This window comes from Botryllus schlosseri, chromosome 10, assembly GCF_051294905.1.
Source record: "Botryllus schlosseri isolate E-star chromosome 10, Bs_hap1, whole genome shotgun sequence".
Classification (NCBI taxonomy): Eukaryota; Metazoa; Chordata; class Ascidiacea; order Stolidobranchia; family Styelidae; genus Botryllus; species Botryllus schlosseri.
Window position 1 is genome coordinate 27,399,486 of NC_137245.1, and position 21,658 is coordinate 27,421,143.

The window sequence follows — 21,658 nt, forward strand, 5'->3', positions numbered from 1 at the left end:
GTTTAGAAGGGCGCGGAAATATATTTTTCTAATGTTTATTCAACTCAACGAATACCCATCGCCCTGCTTACTATATTTTTGAGCCGCATGAGTTAATTGAACGCGCCGCAAATTAGTACAAATCATCGACAGCAGTTATTTTATGTTCATTATGAAATTACCCTGCTTATGCTGTAAATGAGTTTAGTTGTTGAAAAATCACAGTAACATGATAAATATGTTATACTTAATCTCATCAGCGCGGCATACAACATTTTATAGTTCACATCTTCAAGCTGAAAAGAGGATGTACCATCAATTAGTACTTACCAATCATGATGAAGAGACAATTTCTTATGGGCTCAACCATCAAACTACGACTTAATTGGATATAAATAATATCGCCCACAAATAAGTACAAATTAACGACACTGGGTATTTTATGCTTATTATGAAATTACTTTGCTTGTGCTGTAAAAGAGTTTCGTTATTGAAAAATCATTATAGCACGATAAGTATATTATAATTAATCTTATCAGCGCGGCATACTACATTTGAGTAAATTCATTCAATTAGCTTGTGTTCATTATGAAATTATTTGGTTTATGCTGTAAAAGAGTTTCGTTATTAAAAAACACTGCAACATGACTATATTTTAGAGCCGCATGAGTTAATTGAACACGCCGCAAATTAGTACAAATCATCGACAGCAGGTATTTTCTGTTTATTATGAAATTATTCTGCTCATGCTGTAAAAGAGTTTCGTTATTGAAAAATCACTGTAACATTATAAGTATATTATAATTAAACTCATCAGGGCGGCATACAACATTTTATAGTTTACATCCTTAAGCTGAAAAGAGGATGTACCATCAATTAGTACTTACGGATCATGATGACGTGAATATTCCTTATGGGCTCTATCACCAAACTACGACTGAATTGGATATACATAATATCGCGAATGGTCTTATTCAGCAATGTCGCGTGTATGAGTTAGAATTTCGTCAATGCGATCTCAATGAAAACCTCGTAAAGATTCTACTGGATAAAATTCGTGGATTTGAATTTGTGGTAAACGCCTTCACACATTCACTCGTAGTCACTGATCATTATATATTGACGTTCAATATAAGTATGTTATCTGTATAATATTCAGATACGACTTTAAAAAAACTTTTATCGTAATCGCGTTGTTCCCTATTACTAATGTGTTAAGGCGAGAATTGAAGGTAACGTAGCGAACAATGCTCAATTGCTACTTGTATAGGAATCAGTCGCAATAGCCTTATTAGATAGGCTATAGCCAAAGTTGATCAGTGTTAAACTGTTCATAGCTCATTTAGCGTTTTATGCGTTAAGTTTTGCGCTCGTTCAGGTCGAAATAAGAAAACTCAGCGTTACAGCACACGACGACATTGAAAACCTCCTCCCAGTAATATGCGAGTTGATGAAGGAGTGTGGTTCGACGGAGCTCAATCTGGAAGAAAGTGATGGATCCGAAGATTTTCTAATCATTTTGGATCAACTTATCAGGCGGCATCAGGTATTGATGATGGGAAAAGCTAGGCGCTAATCTGGTATAGAACCTCTCGAAGTGAGATTTCCTAATACCTCATTCCCATAGGTGAAATTACGAAACCTCAATCTCAGCTACAGGGAAAACATTAACTTTACGCAACTCGCGACTATTATTTCGAACGATCTAACCTATTTGTCACTTGTGAACTCGCACTTGCAGTCAAAAGATTTCGTTGCTCTACAGCTCAAAAACAGTAAGGTATGTGCGATTATTGCTGGGTATAGTCGTTAATGATCACATTCTGTATGAGCGATTGTACAGAGATGGATGGATAGAGGAAATTCTAGTTTCCTCTTAGCACATTTCGTGTATATTATGACGTGAGTGGCTAATCAACATTTTTTCCTGTTATCAGTTTGAAATGTTTTATATCTGATCAATGCTGATCGTAAATTGACAGTTTCCTGTATTTGTTCAGCTCCAATATCTTGACATCAGCTACAATCAGCTGGATGAAGAGTGTATGACCGCGCTGCCTGCCTTACTTTGTAAAGACAAAGCGGTTACTCTTATCATGAAGGGGTGTGACATTACACCAGAGGAAATGCGCGCTTTTGAAAGTTTTGCTTCTATCGAGGTACTCACTCGTTTCTATAGTTTTGTGTGTCATTTTGAAATAAATTACTGTAATTGTAGGTCGAAAACCTTGATCTAAGTTATAATACGGATATGGAACCGACAGGTTTGAAAGAAGTTGGATGCTTTGTAAGAAAGCATAACACGAAAAACGTTCGACTTTCAGCTTGCGAATTGGACGAAGACTCACTAATCTCATTAAATAAAGGTCTCGGAATTCATGAGGTGATCATTTGAACTAGACCCGTTATGTTTTGTAACTGAAATAATCAATCACAGTGTCATGCTTATGTGAGTTTTAGTCATATTCAAGCATGACATCTCATCGATCGATAGAACTTTTATCATCAATAAAGTGTTTCTGATCACATCTGAAAAAAAAATACTATCACTGCTTCTAAGCAAGAGGTTTTTTCAATCGTTCATTCATTTTAAATCTAATTTGGATGGTTTCTTCAATAACCTTTCGAGCTTCATTATTGTCTTCGGTGTTGCATCAGTTTTGCTATTAGGAGCAGAAATCGCAAAAATTGCTCAACTGTTGATAAATAATATTATGACTAATCTATTACAGGTGTCGAGTCGTTTGTAGTCTCGTAAAATATTTGAACATTACACCATGTTTTAGCTGCACTCGCTGGATTTAAGTAGGAATCCTGGTATTTCATCCTGCTACAAAACACTAACTAAAGTCCTGTGCAATTCCCGTGTGGAAGAATTTAATCTGAGTAATTGCAAGATGCTTTCCATGCAAATCAGGAATCTGAGCGAAGAGACGGGAAAGCGATGCGCTACAGTAAGATCTTTCTGCTTAATAGTAGATCCCGATGTAGCGATGCAGTTCGTTTCTGTATTTTTTAAATTGATCTAAATCGCCTATTATTCAATGAACAGCTAAAGGCAATCGACCTCAGTGATAGCAACAGAACGATAGTCGACGTGGAATACGTGAATTCCATTCAGAGCTTCGTGAGATATAATCCTGAATGCCGCGAAGTCAAACTAGTCTTATCGCGCTTGAGTGGGGAAGATAGGAAGACCTTGAGAAATCAACTGTACTCACCCTGTAATGGGATATTTTCCGAATAAATATATATCTAGAGGGAATTAGGCGTTCGTTTTCCTTCACTTGATAATACTTGGCGTGTTCATTTGCCATATTCCATGCAATATTTGATATAATTTGAGCATAACTCTGCTAGGGTTTGCCTAGTGACAGTACTTACTCAAGTTGTTATGGTTATGGTTTAGAGCAGGGGTGGTCAAACTATAGATTACTAACCTACGGATAGATACGCAAGTCCCGTCGTTACGCTCCGGCAAGCAGTTACACTTATTGCTCAGCAATCTAAAAGCACCATAATTGGTGGTATTACAACTTGCGACCTGAGAGGTGAAATTTATTGAAACTGGTCTTAATCGAGAGCTACTGTCGCACTGATTCTGAGAATACAAATTAAAATCTTGTCAGGGAAATGGAACCATGTCAAACCATCCCTCAAAGTCTGAAAATCGGCATTGTTCTGAACAATCGCTTGACGAAATTGGCCATTGTTTTGTTCATCCTGTTGCGGTGGTGCCATTGTTGGAACTATGCCGATTTTCAGATTTTGAGGGCTGTTTTGAGGTGGTTCCATATCCCCGGCACGATTTTAATTTGTATTTTCGGAATCAGTGAGGCAGTAGCTCTCGATTAAGACCAGTTTCATTACATTTCAGCCCTCGGGCCGCAAGCTATAACTCCACCAATTATGCTTCTTTTGGATTGCTCAGCAACAAGTGTAACTGCTTGTCGGAGCGTAACGACGGGACTTGCGTATCTATCCGTAGGTTAGTAATCTATAGTCCAACTGAGGCCAAAGTTCACCGAAAACTCTGCGATTCTGTGATAGGCACAAGCGCGCATAATCTCAGATACCGACAAGCACGCCAGCGGCTTTTTAGTGATGATTTAAATAGCCTTATACTCGACATGAAACAATTATGCAGGTATTAGAATAAGACCCTAATGAGTTGTACTGCGAGTTGGAAGTAAGTCCAATATTTGATATAATTTGAGCATAATATTGATTTTGCTAAGCAACCAATTATTACAAAGCCACATAAGCTTGGGCTGATATCACAGTGATATTTATACAAATGATAAATAGTACGAGAGAGGTTTTGGTTGTGTGAGAGATTGCATAGTTCCAGTCCAATAACGCTGAGAAATGTATACGTCATTATGCGCATTGCAGTTGAAGCATGTGCAGTAATGATTACGTCATTATGATTGCGTACTTGATTACTTTAGTTATTACGAGAACGGCTTAGCTTAGTTCCCAGTAACGGTGAGATAAGATTACGTCATTATTGCGTAAGTTGATCACCTTTGTTATTGTACTTGAAGCAAGTGCAAGGCAATATATAACGTGTCTTATTTATTACATGATTATTCGTTTATCACACGCTGTAAATTGAATATGTCTAAGATTACTGCTAATGATACGCAGTTGGTTATCGCAGATGGATGCAAAACAATCCTAATTCTCAACAAATTTAAATATTTTAAAAAATATTCCATTTTTTAAATATTATTACTTTTGTTCTAACTTTGGAATATTAATTATATTTTTTCATTATTCATTGAAATCACAGTAGCATAATTTTAATAAATCTCACAAAGTAATAATATAAAAATTGGTTGATATTGTGAATATCTAATCATTGTGAAATTAGCAATTATCTCGTGTTGTTGATGAAAATGATCGGCTTACGTTGTTATAAGCACCAAAACATGATTTAAATATTTTTAAAATATTCCAATTTTAAAAATTATTATTACTTTGGTTCTAACTTTGTAGTAATAATTATTAATAATAATATTTCATTATTCATTGAAATCATTGTAGCTTATAACAGTGAACATCTTTTGTACAACAAGCTCCTAGTTTAATTAAAATTAGAGCTACACAAAATTCAAACACCTTGCAACCCTCATGAAGATGCATCGTATCATTACACAATAATAAACTTCCTTTGATAGTCAACATTTAATTGTGACGTCATAAATTCGTGTTTTGAATTTTTTGAGATGAGATAAGATTGTTTGATATGCAGGTCGCACATGAAGCAGATCTCTCGAACCTGTACTATAGTAATGTGTTAGATGTGTACTCAAATGTATATTGTGAATAAGACCAGTTACGCCCCAGCTACCGTGTTGGTTAACCCGTTGTGAAATTTCTGGCGCCATATCTTCACCGTCACACTTATACTCAACGCGAACGCTATATTGTAGCTTAATTTCTTTATGTAGTACGTGCAAACATATGATGTGTGTCTCTCAATTTCCTTTCAAAATCCATATGATACAACACCTGGCCTCTACAGGGAATTAACTGAATACATTCTTGGACAATGGATCGTGTCGCAGTACCTTACCCTATGCACTACAAAATGCTATCATTTTACACAGTAATAATGAAACACAAACCAAAGTAATAATATCAGAAAATTGCCTAATATTATGAATATCTTAAGATTTTTGTGTGAAATTAGCCATTTTCTTGTGTTGTTATTGTTTCACTACCACTGATTTTTCTAATACTATTGTTGCTTTGTGAATATCTTATTAATTTTTTAGTTAAATTATCAATTATCTTGTGTTGTTGATGAAAATAATTAGTTTGTACAAACGACGTTCACTATTATAATTTACACGGCTTCAATGATTAATAAAAATAAGCCGATGCAAGTTTCCAGAATGCTGATGCTAGCTATGCTATTGGAGCCTTTCCAAATAGCAATACGCAGTACAGTTATCGCAGATGGATGCAAATAGTCCTAATTCTCAACAATTTGAATTGTCTCGGAATCACACCTATTGCGATATCAACTCTCCGCATTTTGTTGTATTTAGGGCTATTGCACAAGCTATCTCTAATATGCTGCAATATAGACAGGTTCAAACTTGTCTAGGGTATTCACTTCCCGTCAGCTAGCTTTTAAAGACGCATTGATAAGCGCGCCTATTTAATTACCTAATTTTCTTGACTGTCTTCGAATATTTCATCGACTATCATAAGGAACATTCGCTCATCGCTCATCATTCGCTCATCATATATATATTACATTGACTTTAACATCACTATAACGGAACTATAACGAAATATTATGTGTATGAGAGCTTTGGGTTTAAATCAAGAAGTAAGCATATAATAGGTGTATGTAGCAGGTTTTCACCATAACGTAGGGTGCAAATCAACAATTTTTGTATATCGAATGTTTGTAGCTCTAAGAAGATATTCGTATGAGAGACTACGATTATATCTTCGAGAATATCAACATAACCAGCATATCAACCAGAACTTTTAGGTTCGTTTTCCGATCGAAACCTCGGAAATGTCCCATCAAAAGCAGCGTATTACGCTTACTCTTGCCTGTTCCATCAAGCTCCGTACACCTTGATCTTTTCGGCTATATTGGCATTGCGGAATATACAACGTTCAGCGTTGGATGAACATTCCTAACAAAGGCATAGGTGTCCCCAGGGAACCAAGCTAACTTCGCTTCTATTCTTTTACATTGTTTGCAAAGCACGGTATAGACAAATCGGTATCGACACTATGCACGGTATAGACAAATCAATTTAAATCGACTAATAGATGGAGTATCACTGGATCACTGAACAAGCATGTGCGTTATATAATTATACTGTGATCGCAAACAGTACTGCGTTTAGCCTCAGCTATGCAACTAGTATTTAGAGCTAGCAGTGATATCCACTAAGTCATTTGCGTTTTTGTTATTATAGAGTATACGATTGAATCGCTACGAGTAACGCATTGTTGTCGAACTCATTGGGGAACAGATTTTTCAACGGTCAAGTATTTAGAGCTAGCAATGCTGTATGGGATCCACTAAGTTCAAACAATTGCGTTTTGTTATTGTCGAGTACCGCGCACCTATTGCGATATCAACTCTCCGCATTTTGTTGTATTTAGGGGTATTGCACAAGCTATCTCTAATATGCTGCAATATATACAGGTTCGGACTTGTCTAGGGTATTCACTTCCAGTCAACTAGCTTTTCAGGACGCAATGATAAGCGCGCGTATTTAATTACCTAATCGTTGGATGAACATTTCTGACAAAGGTATAGATGTCTCCAGGAACCAAGCTAACCTCGCTACGTAAGCTGATCATTTTCATCAACAACATGAGATAATTGCTAATTTCACAATGATTAGATATTCATAATATTAGCCAATTTTTATATTATTACTTTGTGAGATTTTTTCACAATATTAACCAATTTTAATATTATTAGTTTGTGAGATTTATTAATTATTTTCAGTAATCATTGCTAGGTGGGGTTACGTAATTGTTCCAAAAATCAACTACGCATATGACGTAATCATGAACATGCTTCAACTACACAATCATAATGACGTATTTCTCAGTGTTATTGGACTGGAACTAGACGCAATCATGACGTAATCATATCTCAGCATTACTGGAACTAAACAAAGACGCTCTCGTAATAACTAAAGTAATCAACTACGCATGTTCACCGCAGAGTGCTGTTCATCGTAGCGTAACGATCATTTTTACGAATCCATAACTGTATCATTTGATATCGTTGCTCAGTTAAGTTATAGCAATCCATGTATTGACATTCGGCAATTTCATTGTCAGATAGCTCAAGTTTTTCACGTGCAAACCTATACCAGTTCATCAGGTCAATTCGATCCATTATGACGTATATATCATTAGCAGTAATCTTTGACATATTCAATCTACAGCCTACAGCGAATAATCATGTAATAAATATTACACGTTATATATTGCCTTGCACTTGCTTCAACTGCAAAGGCAATCAACGCAATATTGAGGTAATCATATCTCAGCGTTACTAAAGTAATCAACTACGCATATGACGTATTCATGAACATGTCTGGAACTAGACGCAATCATGACGTAATCATATCTCAGCGTTAGTGGAACTAAGCAAAGCCGCTCTCGTAATAAATAAAGTAATCAACTACGCATGTGACGCAATCATGGTGCAATACGCAATCATAGGTAATCAACTTACGCAATGACGTAATAAATATCTCAGCGTTACTGGACTGGAACTATGCTATCTCTCGCTCAACCAAAACCTCTCTCGTATTGGAACCACACCCACATCCTTCTGCATTCTGATTGGCTAACAGATGTCACGTGATCAAATACTCGACGCTGATTGGAGGGGGTATAAAGACAGGCTATAATACTACTCACATTAAAGATACTTTGGTATTTTTACCATACCTATGTCATTGCACTTTGTTATAATGCTGTGGATTGATCACGATTTCACGCTGACGTGCATAGATTTGTAGTACATGTTTCCTTTCGTATGCTGCGCTACGACCATCCAAAGTTTCAAGGCTTCCACAGTGGAAAATAGTAACAAAACTATAATTTCTGTGAATAAATTAACTCTTAAGTGGCAAAGAGCGTATCAATTCAGTACTCGAAATAATCACATCTCACTTTACCCGACTCGAATCATCACAATCACTGTTCGCTCCATTGTGCGCAGTCCTAATCGCGCGATCGCACTGAATGCTTTCTATGTGGAAGTTTTCTTTCAGATGAAAATAATCTTCTGGAATTTCTCGGACAAATGCAAACACCTGGCCACCGCCTGCTACAAAGACGGCGCCGTAATAGAGAGGCTGATGCGAGACTTCAATCTGCCACAGCTAGATGTGCCTACCCTCACCCAGCCCAGGCTGAGACACGCGATCAAGGTAACGTGTTAGTAGGTCATGAGTCAGAAACACGGATCGGCTGAGGTGGTTAAAGTATGGTGAGTTTCGGTGCTCAAGAAACATCACGAATTTATAATAAATTACGACTAGAAGCAGCGATTTTCAGTACATGTAAAAATTACATCAAGTGGAAGTAGAAAATAGAATTCTGAAAAGTAGTTTACGCAACGTTATTCTGACCGAATGGAACGCATCTTTTTGAGACGAATCTTCACACTGACACAAAATTATTATTATGAAAATAAAAGTAGGGGTAAATTTAATTTATTTTATGTCCCGTGGTACGGGGTCTATTTGGCCCGGTTCTTATGACAATTTTACCTATAAAAGGGACGCAACATACGCAAAACCACTTTCTACTTTTCAAAATCGAAATAGTAAAAAGTACATGTTTTTGTGTAAAGAAGTGTTTAGTGAAAGTTTAGTCAATAAATATAACCACGCGAGGGGAGTGAAAACCGACCCGAACACCACTTTCTGTTTTACAAAATGTGAAAAGCTTCTTGGAGGTACAGAACTTCAATATACAATTGAATAGTATATTCATACTCTACTAGTTGCTGACGATTACCCCTGACGAGTGTCAGCCGAAAATGTTAGGATTCATTTCAATATGAATATACTATTTAAAATGTGAAAAGTTAATAGCATTCCTAAAAACTGTCGATTAGAAGTAGGTCAAAAACACAAAAACTTGAGTAAGTAGCAAATGTAAACGAAGCCTACTTGATTACTCCAAAAAAGTAGCAGTTCTTCGTTAGCTGACCACCTGTGAATTTGAGCGACCATTCTTTCACAGGCCGACTTGGGTATTTTGCACAACTTGGTGCGGCACGCCAACCAAAATAGGAACCACATACGCAAAAACAACGGCATAGATAAGATATTGGCGTACGAGAAATCGACGTATCTCATCGTGAAAGCGAAAGTCTTCATCGTACTCGCGTACTGCATTAACGAGGAGGAGAACTCGAAAATAATGGCGGGTTTGTGAGCGTTTCTGTTTCTTTACGTTCGCTTTGGTGTCAGCGAATTTTTCGCAGTGAAGGTGGGAATCATTCTAATAGCTAATCTAATTCTAATCATTCCAATGGCTTGTTCATTTTAATAATATTGACTACAATTGTATCAAAGTTAATTTCCATTCACCAATTATCCACCGATTCTTGGCACGATTTCGTGGACGTTTCCTAGATGGAAACACACAGACTGTGTGCTAGTTTTGTCTCTACATGTTTACGCCTACAAGATATGACTGAGTGACGGATTGAAGTTAACGCAGACCCATCTAGTCGAATGACACTTAAACATTAACATTGCCATTGCGATAGGAGTCGGAGTGATCGCATTCATCCTGAAGATCCTAGAATCGGCTTTGTCCTCTCCCAGACACGTTGCGAAGATGTATTCGTTCTCTGTCGAAGAAACCGTGGCGGCCCTCAATAAATTGGCGTCGAATGACGGGAACAAGGTTCGTATTCGACAATACACCCGCGCAGACTTGAACAACTAGGTAATTCTAGTTGTCTAATAAGACTGGAGCTAAATGCTGGCAATGTAATTCTAATCTAATCTGTGAAATGTTTGTATGTTCTCATTTTAAATCTCATCTAATTTCTGGTTTTCCCGAAAATGCTGCAGGAAAACTATACAGTGTACGCTGTACTGTGCGAAACGGGCCACGCTTGGCGTACAGACATTTGTCAGTATCATACTGATGAGGACGAACTCTGATTCAATTCGATACGGATTGAACTTGATATTGTTGTGTTTTTTCCTAATTCGTATTTAATTCAACTTGGGAGTTTTTGCAAGTTTGGTCATTTTACTTCTAATCTAATTTGAAATAAACCGTGCAGCTATGATTCTAATTTCAATCTAATCTAGAAAAGCTGTTGAGCTATAACTCTAATTCTAATCTAATTGGTAGAATCCGTTTAGCTATAAATATAATTCTAACCCAGTTTGAAAACAAACCTGTGTATTTAATATTCTAATTATAATTTAATTGGGAAAACTGTATAGCTCTAATTCTAATTCTCGTCTCATTTGGAAAACCTTTGTAGCTATGACTCTTAATTCTAATCTAATATGTAAAATCTGAATATTTTCCAGTTTTCCAATTCTGATAGGAACATATGTCCTTCGAACCTTCACGTCACTAAGCGCATGAAGTCACATCTTGCTTATATCACAGAAAGCGATCGTGGACGCGGGAATTCTGCCGATCGTGACGCAACTACTAGACCCGGACACGTCGTCCGCCAGCGAAAATCTCGAGGCCGTCAACTGCATCTGGTCGCTCGCGTTTCATCCAGACAATAAACAAAAGATCATTGAAGTAAGAGCTATCTCTTGTAGTCTTGTAGTCAGGGGCGGTCAGTAAAAATTGCACCCCATTTGTAGAGCCATTGGTCCTTTTGTGTTGGTCGCGTAAATGCAATTCGTGTTTCCGGAAGTACCCACCTCCAATTAACAGCTAAAATTACGCGACACCACGACTAAATTCACTCTATGAGGCTATACTTGAGTAGCCTATTTCACAATCCTTCATTTTCGATTTATAATTGAATTCGTTTTGACATGTCAGGGAAATCGCAACGTTGACTTGCATTTGAGCAGACATTTATGTCGTCACTTGAGTACACACGCTGAATATATTTTGAACGCATTAACTTTTTTTTTGTGGTGTTCATGGTATTTGTCGACTACTATGTTCATTTCAACCAGGCCGATATTCTTCATTTATATTCCGTATAGCTGCCGATTTGCAGCACGCACGGCCCGGCCTCCGTCGGACTCGAACGCGCAACCCATTGCTGTTGCAACTGTGGATTATACCACTACGCTATCTCGCCACCTTAACTTTAATTGAACTCGGCCAGATCCGAGAAAATTCGCTTTTGGGGGGCCCACTTCATAGTCTCAGATTATAGAGACCCACATGCAGATCAGTCTGTGACTTTGTACGCAAGCAAATTGTTTCCAGGAACCAGGTCTGCTTGAGGGGGTTCGCAAACTGCGCGATCTGGAAGGAGCTGGTGACCGAATGAAGAAGGCTGTCGGCAGTCTGATGATCGTCTTGGAGCTAGAGCAAGTCACTCACGAAAGTCATAATAAAGAAGGCGGAAACAAACACATCATGCTGAGCTACAACTGGGAGGTCCAGCACGTTATGCTCAAAGTGAGAATGCCGATTTTTTTATCAGCTTATCGAACTGGGTCACTGATTTGGAAAATTATAATAGTTTCAGATTCTCCGAATTTGATTAGCATTGGAATTACTTAATTCGCGAAAGCTTGGAAATTGAGTTCAATTCCGGATCAGCAAGAGAAACAACAAAATCAATTTCACATCATATAAATTAACAGTTCATTCTTATAATCAAGAGAATGGAAAATGTCTGTACTGTTAGCTTGATCCACTTTCCAATATGAAGTTCTCCTGCAGCATTTTCAGGGAATCCAAAAGTTAGATTAGAAATAAAATGAAAGCATAGAAACCTTTTACAAATTCGATTAGAATTAGATTACCGCCATTTCGCTCAAATTAGTCCAATTAAACAGCTGGAATATCTAGTTATCCAAGCCTCAAGCCTCCATGGATCAGGTCAAGATAGATCACTAATTATAATTAAGTACTCCGGATTCTTATTGGAAGTTCGTCATATATGTTTACTGTACTACAAAGCCTTAGAAGTTAACAGTTTCATTCGCGTGCTCTGTTCAGTTGCGGGACTTTTTGACGAGTCAAGGAATTAAGATCTGGATGGACGTGGACAATATTCACGACTCGATTCTGTCTGCCATGGCGGACGCGGTCGAGAACTCGTCGCTTATCATTGTCGCCATGTCCGAGTCGTACAGGAACAGCCTGCCCTGCCGTACAGGTATTGTTGTCTTAGAGAGCCTTACAATGAAACTGTATTTCTGCACCTTTCCCGACCAGTGGCATATGCACGTCATGCAGTCATGATATGCATATGAACAGATTGTGTGTATGTATATCTCGAGTCGGTGTATATGCCGAAAAGACAGCAACGGCATGATGTATAGTGGTATATTCCTATTCCTATTGCTCCCAATGTTAGATGATATCTTCTATCTTCAGAGGCGGAATACGCGTACCAGAGGGCCGTACCGATCCTGCCCCTGTTGCTTCAACCCGGATATAAAGCAGACGGGTGGCTGGGCGCGATGGTCGGAACGAAACTCTACGTTAACCTCTCCGCAGCCGATTTTGAGCAGAAATTCTCGGACGTTTTGCGCGAAGTGCGCAGTTTGACCGCGGTCTCGACGGGGAAAGAAGTCGCTGTCAATTCGCCACCGTCACGTGAGATTATGTGTTGATGTTTTCGAGTGAGAGCGTGTTACACTTATCTTTGTTGTGGATCAGACTTGGACAACTGGATAATTCTAGCTGTCGAATTGACTGATTAAAGCGAAATTCCGGTAACTTAGTTTTAATGTAAGTTGTAAAATGTTCCCATGCTCTAATTATCAGTCTAATGCAATGTCTCGTTTTCCTGATAATGCTACAGGAGTAGGCCTACTGTATAGTATACACGACACGAGCCAAACTTGGTGTACAGACATTTGCTGTTCTCGTGCTTATAAGATTGAACTCTTTTTTCTATGGCCGGAACCTGATTTTTACTGTATTTCTTTCGATTTCGGCATTGAATTCAAGTTCCAGGTTTTTGCGAATTCTGTAATTTTAATTCTAATCTGATTTCGAAGAGACTCTGTAGCTATTATTCTAATTCATATATAATTTATAAATGCCGAAGATATTCTAGTTTTCCAACTCTGCTACTAATAGACGCGCAACACGTGGAATTAATAATATAGTATCCCACCATGAATACTATTTTGTCAGATTGAAGGTTGTATACTATAATATATAACTTCGCCTCTACGGGTTGGAAATGAGCAAAATTTGATGTGCAGCGTTTTTTATAGCCAACCTAACAATATTATCAGGAAGCCAGTCAAATTTGAAAAAGTTATCAATGAAAAGCCCTAGTTCCAGGTATATAGTCCATATTATATAAGTCCATATCGCATTTCATCAGATGCGGCGCCTGCAATCAAAACGGCACCTACGCTGCCTACCACGGTGACAGAGACGACGGTGGACGGCGTCAACGTGAACTTGCTCCGCGCTGTGCTGCCGTGTCACGCGTGGACTGTTTCTCAAGTGCAAAACTGGTGCTCGGAGCTCGGGATTGCCGGTCAGTACATAGAAGCTAATTTTCAGTAGCGATCCATCTCGATTTCTATACTACTCTGCCTCCTCGACTGCTTACTAAAATGGCGGTCAGCAACGAACTACTTTTAGGAGCACTCAAGAAGGTTCTGCTGACTTGTCCTACTTATCCAAGTGGCATGTCCACCTCGCCTATCGACGCATGCGTCATTCATTTTCAACGCTAATAGTTTTATGCTATCCCTGATTTCTGACTGACCAAATTATATTCAGAAGACTCGGATCTACGACATTGTGACGGAGCAGCGATATCGCAATTGTGCAAGCTGCTGATACGCAGTCCCGACATTTACTATCGAATGCTACGCGAGGATTTGCGCTTGAATTTCAAAGATATTCTCCTGTTAACGAGTTCGGTTGAGAGCCTACTGCTTAGTTGAATGCGACTCTCGCTATGCAACCATTCCGAGCGCGACTCAACTGCAGGGAAATGGGGTCTTTTCTCGCAAGCTTATCCGCGACATGAGGACGACTAAATTCATATGCTGCTGCCGGAAACGGACTGCGACTTCCAGAACGAGAATGCGTATATTGCCTGCCACGGTGCCTCAAAATAATCCTCGATCACATCACCGCCAAGCAACACATATCCGCATGATAAAATCCTGGGAACAGTCTCGTCCGTGAATATATTCATGATATCCCTAAAAGGAGTAATACAGCTGCGACATCGACGACGTATGTAGCCGCACAGGTTGACTACCTCGCCGCGCGATGTCAATTTGATAGATAAATATCTTTAAATTAAACAAGGAAATACTTAAGAGTACAGAACCTCATAATACATTGCTATAATAAAATAAACATATTCGATAATAATATGTATAATGTAAATAATATTATGAATATATTGTTCGAATGCCTTATTTTAAATAATATAATTCGATTTTTTATATATATTTTTATATAATTGAAAATATTGCGATGAACAGTTGTTTTTCGCGTTTCGGCGGGACTGAGGTTTTAAAATGCGTGTCAACCGGCCAGCTTTATCGTCCTGTAGAAGACTTTGAGTGTACCTCTCGTCTCGTTATAGTTCTTCACCACTGATGCGTGGAGTTGGACTGCTACATACTCCGTATAGAGGGCTGCTTGCGATCAAACTTAGGCGTAATTTATAAGCGCGTGTCGTCTTCTGAAGCATTTTCTGCGTTTCGCATCTGCTGAGAATACACGAAAGCGTCGTGGGTGGATACGAAGGTCGCGTCTTTTCCCGCTCCTTCCATGAATCCGCTTCTGACAAGTTGCCCGCGTACATCATCTGCAGATAAAGATTTCGTGTTTGACGAGACTCTTAGAGGTACGTAACTTCAATATACAACTGAAATGTGTATTCATATTGAAATAAACCCGGATAAATCACGTCAGCAACACATCGGAATCAGGGCTACTTACCGTTGCAGTTCGTGAGCAGAAACCTGATCTCTAACTTTTGAAATGAATCGTGCAGCTGTCGTAGAAGTTTTCCACCCGCGTAGTCGACGAATCCGAACGAGGCGCAGTCCACGATGACCGTGTCGCATGGCAGTTGCTGATTATTATCTGCGACGGGATCACGGTCAGGGAATCGAGGACGGCGTGATATATTGAATATGGTTTACGTTTCGAGCCTTGCTATCGCCAACCATATAACCTACTTAGAGAGCTGTGTGCTTTTGTGGCGACTTCGGACTCAAAGTTGGACATATGGAAAACTAGAAAATTTCCAGCTTGTCCAAACTAGATCATAATTGGCATTACAGCTACACCGATTCTTCCAAAGTAGACTAGAGAGCCACAGCTGCAGCATCAATGGCTTGCCGGTTGGAGTCCGACAGAGCTCGACTCCAGAATTCCTACCTAAGTGTTGCGGGTTTATCTAGGCTCCTCCTTGCCATCTCTACCGTGTAAGCGGTGTCTTATAAAAGACTAGAAGTGGGTCGTCCTATACAAGTCGGCAGCTACGGAATAGAAATGATGAAAATTGGCCCGGTGTAAATGACTATGGTAGTCGTCAAGCACCAAAAATACAACAAACAACACCTTTTCTTTCCAAATCAGATTAAAATTCGAATAAAAGCTACACAATGTTTTCCAAATTAGATTAGAATTGCAATTACTGAATTCTCGAAAACATGGAAATTGGATCAAGTTCGTATCATATCCGGGTTCATAAGTATGAGAATTACAAATGTATGTACTTGTACAGTAAGCCTGGCTCGTTTCGCACCATAAAGTTCCCCTGTGGCATTTTCAGGAAAACCAGCAGAATTTAGATTAAAATTAAAATGCGAGCATAGAAACATTTCCCGAATTAGTTTAGAATTGATTACCGGCATCACATCGCTCTGATTAGAATTTTCTAATTGTCCAGGTCTGTTCCAGTTGGCGGATTTTAACATTCCGTCAGTTACAAACCTAGCGTTTCGGTGCAGGCTATAAATTGCAGACCAAAATCAAGAAAAAAAACAGATGTTCGTTTGTGTTGATTGCAGGCCGAAAATGTGCCTGTGAATTTGTTCATAGACTAATACCTGGTTTCATTGGAGGATCTTCTACTTCTATAGCAACGGTAGTGACACTTTGCGATACGGAGCCTCTCTTGAAACGCCGCCTACGTAAAAAGGATGCATTTTAAAATGAACTCATTCACTGACTGGAACCACGCGTGGAGCATAGCATACCTCATCCAATTCAACGAAGAGCTTTTGTTGTTATTCAGATTTTCATTTTTCTGCTTGCTTTCTGCCTCTTTCTTCTGTGCGATCACTTCACCTTAATGCGTAAGAATAGACCACTGTAGCATCTGTTCAATCACATCATTATTGCTAGGGTTAGTATGTCACCAATTTTCAAATTATGATATAGATATGTTCACATACACAGGTACATTTCGCAAGACATGAATTACTATCATCCGCAAGCGGTGCCTGAGCCGTGCTACAAGTCGGCAGCTACGGAATTGGAAATTGGAATAAGCTGCCACCTAATCTCCGCAATTTAGACTCTTGTGCTTTTAAAAAACAATGTTTTCATTCTCTTATCTCTAACTACCGCTAAATTGTATTTGTGTTGTATTTCAAATTGGTCCGTGATACTGTGTCTTATTTTTCCTATCGTTCGTTGGTTTATTTTAATTTAATTTTGTTTTATATTTTTTCATTAGTTATCGACTGTGAAAATTGCTCCTGTCCCGGGTGGCTCGGCTCTGAAGACTATGTCATATCGAGCCTCCCGTCTACCTTGCATGTCGCATTTCACTGTTACATTTTTGTAGTGTTATGTTGATATGTAATGTATACGAATAAAGATTCTCTCTCTCTCTACGGAATCAACAATAAGAAATATTGGACTGGTTTTAATGGCCGTTGTAGCCGACAAAGCCCATAAACATCACAATGTCCACAAACAACAATTACTAAAGAATGGCGCAAATATATGAACTTTCTTATCACTAAATGTAGGCCTACTTACTTAAAATCAATGAATGAACGTTGAACGATGAACAATAATGTGAAGCAATTCTATATCATGACTAAATGAATTTCGCGTACTCGAGGGTCGAGGCTATTTAAAACTAATATAACTATAGAAATGACATAAAAAGTAATACATATTCGAACATTCCGGGGTTTGAGAAAAGCGGTCTTACTTGGATCGAATCCCACGGCGCTCAGTAGCTTGCGTTTGAAAAAGTCTTTGTTCGCGTAATACAAGGACGCGTGCATTTTCACTATTACTGTTCCGGATGAATCTGTTTGCTGTGAAATCAAACCTACATTATAAATCAAGTTTGCTATCAACCTCATGTAAATATGCAATCATTAAATGAAATCACGCATGGACACTGGACAGAGTATTGAAGTAGGCCTAACGTTTTATGGTGAGAATATGGAATTTCATTCGAACAACTAAGTCTCGATTAGTGCAGTGGTTATTTATAGGGGCGAATCCTAGGGTTTCGCTGGAGGTCTAGATTCACTCCCAACTCGTACAGCAGGAGTACATGATCAGCAGTAAATATTCCTAAAATCTTTACGTTTGGCGCGGAAACCATGTTTTAATGGTTCTGGTGTTTTAGCACTGTTGCTATGCACAGTTCACGAACAAATTGCATGAACAAATTGTTCATTGAACATTCAATCGCAATGTGTATTTGATGTGAAATGTAGCAGTCGAAAATTTTGGGGTCGACCAGGCCTGCATATTAGGCAAAGGGTTCGTCAAGTTATTGAAGAACCAATGGATGGGCACATCAATTGCAGTTGTGATGGTCGATTTCTGGAGTAACGAAAATATCCGCTCTTTCAAATATTGAGCGCATACAAATTATAGATTACACGTTCGCTGACAACACGCAGATTACGTAATAATGAGAAAAACGTGTCCGTCAATTGCTACCAGTCACGCCTGACTTGTCCGACTCACATTTCGGTAGCGTCCCTTAGCTTTGTAGATGTCTGTGTTCTCGATGTTCGCTAGTATCTCAAACCGGGGCAATTGAGTTCTGGCGATGACTGTAGCGATCGCAAAGACAGTGCCGACCAGCAAGCCCAAGTCAACGCCGAGAAGGAGAACTGCAAGCCAGGTGGTGATCCATACAGCCTGCAGAAATGAATTCCAGGTTGAAGAGGTATGATAATTCATAATTTATCAAATTTAAGAGATGCAAAATAAATCAACCGAATTAATCAAATCTTTGACACAACAGTAAATTATGTCGTGCATGTCGTTATCAAAAAAGTACATGAAGAGCCAAGTTTACCACGGTAAGCCTTTTACTGAAACGCGTTTTAAGGTGATATGCTGGTTATGACGTTGTCAGCATTGTGCGTTCCGAAGCAAACCAAACGCAGAATAAGCATATATATCTTTTAGCCGATCTGCTGCTGCTGCCATCTTCAAATTTCTATCCTTAAGAATTTGCTCAACCTACTTTGTCCCTAATTTTGATGAATTAATTGAGAGTGGCCAGCTTATAAAATATCGTTAAAGTTTCCGACGTAGGCCTATGCGTTCATCAAATCAATGTTTAAATTGTTTGTGTATTGTCTCCATGTCTTAGGTTGCTATATGGTTACTATATAATCAAATAAAAGCTTGCGTCGTGGCTTGTTATTCCGATTATACTGTAATGCGGCCCGCGAAGGGATTCAGATTTTATTCGCGGCCCGCGAGCTGAAAAGTTTGCCCACCCCTGGTCTAGGCGATGCAACTGGATGGAAAGAAATAATGGATAACATAAAACGACTAGTGATGATAATGAATGACGCATGTGTCGATACTCGATAGGCGAGGTTGATAAGTCGGATCATGGTTCGGCAATCTTGAGGGCTGACCAGCGGAAATTACTTGTATTTCTCGTATTTCGTGTGCACAAGGCACATATATACAACACACTGGTTCAGAACAACATAGTTGCAGTCAAGTGCGTAGCCAGCCGAAAAAGGAGGGGCTTGAGCAAAAGGGAGTACTTTAACGATTTTTTTCTTCTTCATATTAACCAAGGTCAAATCAGTTAAGAAGGGTTAATTACATGCGCAAATACCAATAATATAAGGAGCCTCTTCGTGTTGACGAACATACACATGTGATATATATAAGCCGGCATACGTTCCGCTTTCATATACGCACGCACGTACATTTAGCATGGATTTCGCGTTGGGACAACTGAGGTAGGCTATACGCACTTCCCCAGTGTATATTGGTGCACGTAAAACAGCATTCGAAACACATTCGTAAGTCACTCACGAAGTCAAGTTTTGAGGTATTGAACATTGTCTTGAGGTTCGCCAATTGTCCGACGATGCCGAACAGACCGACAATGATGATACTAGCCAGAACAGAACGAGGGAGAGGTTCGAATATTGGACCCAGCACAAGGATGACGATAAGCACGATGAATACTGAGAGGATGCCGACAACCTGCGTGGCCAAACGTATGGATAAGTGATCATAGTACGGAGATTCACGTGTTAGGGCTTGAAAAAATAGAATATGAATATTTTATGCGACCACAATGAAAATAACCCCAGTTCCTCGTCATTTGAGAGATTATTTGATATTTTGTCGACCACTTTGGGGCAGGGCAATGCTGTTGGTTGATCACGCCTTCACAGATACGCGATTCCCATAACTGACCAGGTGTCCCGTAATGATTAGAGACTTGCTGACCAGGAGATGTTATACAAATCATTATTGCAAGAGATGCTCACCTGAGTCCGGCCACCCGTGTTGTCCTGGATTTCGCATCTCGCCAAGGCTGCCGCGCTTGGAAAGCAGAGGAAAAACGAAGGAAGCAAATTTGCTGCCCCATACGCAACCAGCTCCTAAAGTTAGGACCAGTTGGTATGAAAGACACTCGAGTACTACGAAATATACTAACCTGATTAGGGTCCACTGTGTAACCGTGTCGTATGGCGTAGAGTTTTGACAGAGAAACGCTGATCGCAAATCCTACTACTGCTATCGCGAATCCGTCACCGATTATGCTCCCCAATATGGAGAAGTCTGGTAGTTGCGGCGCCGGGAACCTGTCGGACAGATTTTAACCATCAAGCCAATAGGAATGGGATCTTCAATTATGGACTAGCTAGGATATGGTCAGCAACTAAGTATTTCCACTACGAAGTTCTTCCACTGCCAACTCAAGTGGTTATCGTTTTAGTCTACTTCCACTTCTAGTTTAACTTACTTTATATAATTGGAAGTTGAAAGCTGTTTTGTCACAAGATTGTATCGCATTTATGACCTAAATTGTCATAAGAACCACATGAAATAGACCCCGAATCACGGATTAACTAGGATATATAGTCAGATCTAGTCGGTAACGAAGTACTTCCACGTTTTCGGAGTAATTTTGGGAAGTTTGCATCGCTTTTATGAGTCAAGTTGTCAAAAAATGCTAAACATCGTTAAATATCCCCTGCATCTCGGTGCCTGTATATATTTTGGAATATTCTATCGATTTGTAGTGCCATCAGTCGTTTTGGGTTAGTCGCGATTATACAACTTGCAATTTCGAAAATAGCCATCTCAGATCGACTCCGAATAGCTACTCCCCTAATATAAAGTTAATCTCTGAAACTACTTACTTTAGTGTTCTTCAGCCTTTCAATTTGTACATCCACTTGAAGCAAGGCTATCTACTTGTAATTGAGTAGAAATGTACTGCGTTAGTTCTACTTCTGCTTGATCAGCAACACTGATTAGTCTGAGGACCTCTGGATGTAGTTCTGTTCATTATAGAAAGTCCCGTTCGGTCAAAATCCAGTTATGTGTTATTATTTTTACCCGGTGGGCACATCATCGACTACGTTAACAGCGAAACGATCCTTGAAGTTTCCGAAATGCGACGCCAAGATCGCCACGATCACGATGATGACCTCAGTCGGGATAGGGAACTTCAATCTGTCTCTGTAAATATAGAAACGTAAGACCTTGGTAGCTCTCAGACTCTATTTAACGTCCA

General features: G+C 39.2%; 3 protein-coding genes and 1 long non-coding RNA gene across 9 annotated transcripts in view; 2 read left to right on the forward strand and 2 right to left on the reverse strand.

Moving 5' to 3' along the window:
- LOC145449236 (uncharacterized) overlaps nt 1–15,579 on the forward strand; it is a 27,392-nt gene extending 11,813 nt beyond the window's left edge. For 2 of the 3 annotated variants that reach the window (XM_080327709.1, XM_080327707.1), the window contains exons 5-13: nt 8,760–8,918; nt 9,739–9,925; nt 10,271–10,410; nt 11,137–11,280; nt 11,929–12,123; nt 12,670–12,829; nt 13,051–13,272; nt 14,015–14,173; nt 14,422–15,579. In XM_080327709.1, coding sequence (XP_080183835.1) covers nt 8,760–8,918; nt 9,739–9,925; nt 10,271–10,410; nt 11,137–11,280; nt 11,929–12,123; nt 12,670–12,829; nt 13,051–13,272; nt 14,015–14,173; nt 14,422–14,588 — 1,533 coding nt within the window. In that variant the 3' untranslated portion in view covers nt 14,589–15,579. The remainder of the gene's footprint in view (nt 1–8,759; nt 8,919–9,738; nt 9,926–10,270; nt 10,411–11,136; nt 11,281–11,928; nt 12,124–12,669; nt 12,830–13,050; nt 13,273–14,014; nt 14,174–14,421) is intronic. The other variant, XM_080327708.1, reaches the window with a different exon arrangement.
- On the forward strand, nt 1,235–3,994 carry LOC145449238 (uncharacterized). 4 transcript variants are annotated; one of them, XM_080327711.1, is made up of 7 exons: nt 1,247–1,525; nt 1,607–1,759; nt 1,980–2,138; nt 2,198–2,243; nt 2,304–2,362; nt 2,766–2,933; nt 3,032–3,994. In XM_080327711.1, the coding sequence occupies exons 1-7, from the start codon at nt 1,430–1,432 to the stop codon at nt 3,224–3,226; spliced, it is 876 nt and encodes a 291-aa protein (XP_080183837.1). In that variant the 5' UTR covers nt 1,247–1,429; the 3' UTR covers nt 3,227–3,994. The 4 variants fall into 4 exon arrangements, with proteins under 4 accessions (XP_080183839.1, XP_080183837.1, XP_080183838.1 ...); XM_080327713.1 differs by lacking the exon at nt 2,766–2,933 and having other exon boundaries at nt 1,235–1,525; XM_080327710.1 differs by having other exon boundaries at nt 1,263–1,525; nt 2,198–2,362.
- Nucleotides 2,717–4,614, reverse strand: LOC145449240 (uncharacterized). The gene is made up of 2 exons (XR_013918185.1): nt 3,989–4,614; nt 2,717–3,404 (listed from the first exon to the last, which is right to left on the reverse strand). It is a non-coding gene; the product is annotated as an uncharacterized LOC145449240 (long non-coding RNA).
- The window catches only part of LOC145449235 (prestin-like), a 19,692-nt gene continuing 12,840 nt past the window's right edge, over nt 14,807–21,658 (reverse strand). Inside the window, exons 6-15 of the mRNA XM_080327706.1 lie at nt 21,481–21,603; nt 20,573–20,720; nt 20,403–20,516; nt 19,939–20,112; nt 18,616–18,792; nt 17,840–17,948; nt 16,872–16,962; nt 16,722–16,801; nt 15,604–15,750; nt 14,807–15,469 (exon numbers count right to left, since the gene is read on the reverse strand). Of these exons, the coding sequence (XP_080183832.1) occupies nt 15,324–15,469; nt 15,604–15,750; nt 16,722–16,801; nt 16,872–16,962; nt 17,840–17,948; nt 18,616–18,792; nt 19,939–20,112; nt 20,403–20,516; nt 20,573–20,720; nt 21,481–21,603 (1,309 nt within the window). The 3' untranslated portion in view covers nt 14,807–15,323. The remainder of the gene's footprint in view (nt 15,470–15,603; nt 15,751–16,721; nt 16,802–16,871; nt 16,963–17,839; nt 17,949–18,615; nt 18,793–19,938; nt 20,113–20,402; nt 20,517–20,572; nt 20,721–21,480; nt 21,604–21,658) is intronic.

Bases quoted from the DNA above. Each gene is read 5' to 3' on its own strand.
- LOC145449238 (XM_080327710.1), top strand. From the start codon at position 1,430: ATGAAGGAGTGTGGTTCGACGGAGCTCAATCTGGAAGAAAGTGATGGA. The intron at 2,139-2,197 runs GTACTCACTCGT...CTGTAATTGTAG, and splicing joins AAAGTTTTGCTTCTATCGAG to GTCGAAAACCTTGATCTAAG. The intron at 2,363-2,765 runs GTGATCATTTGA...ACCATGTTTTAG, and splicing joins AAGGTCTCGGAATTCATGAG to CTGCACTCGCTGGATTTAAG.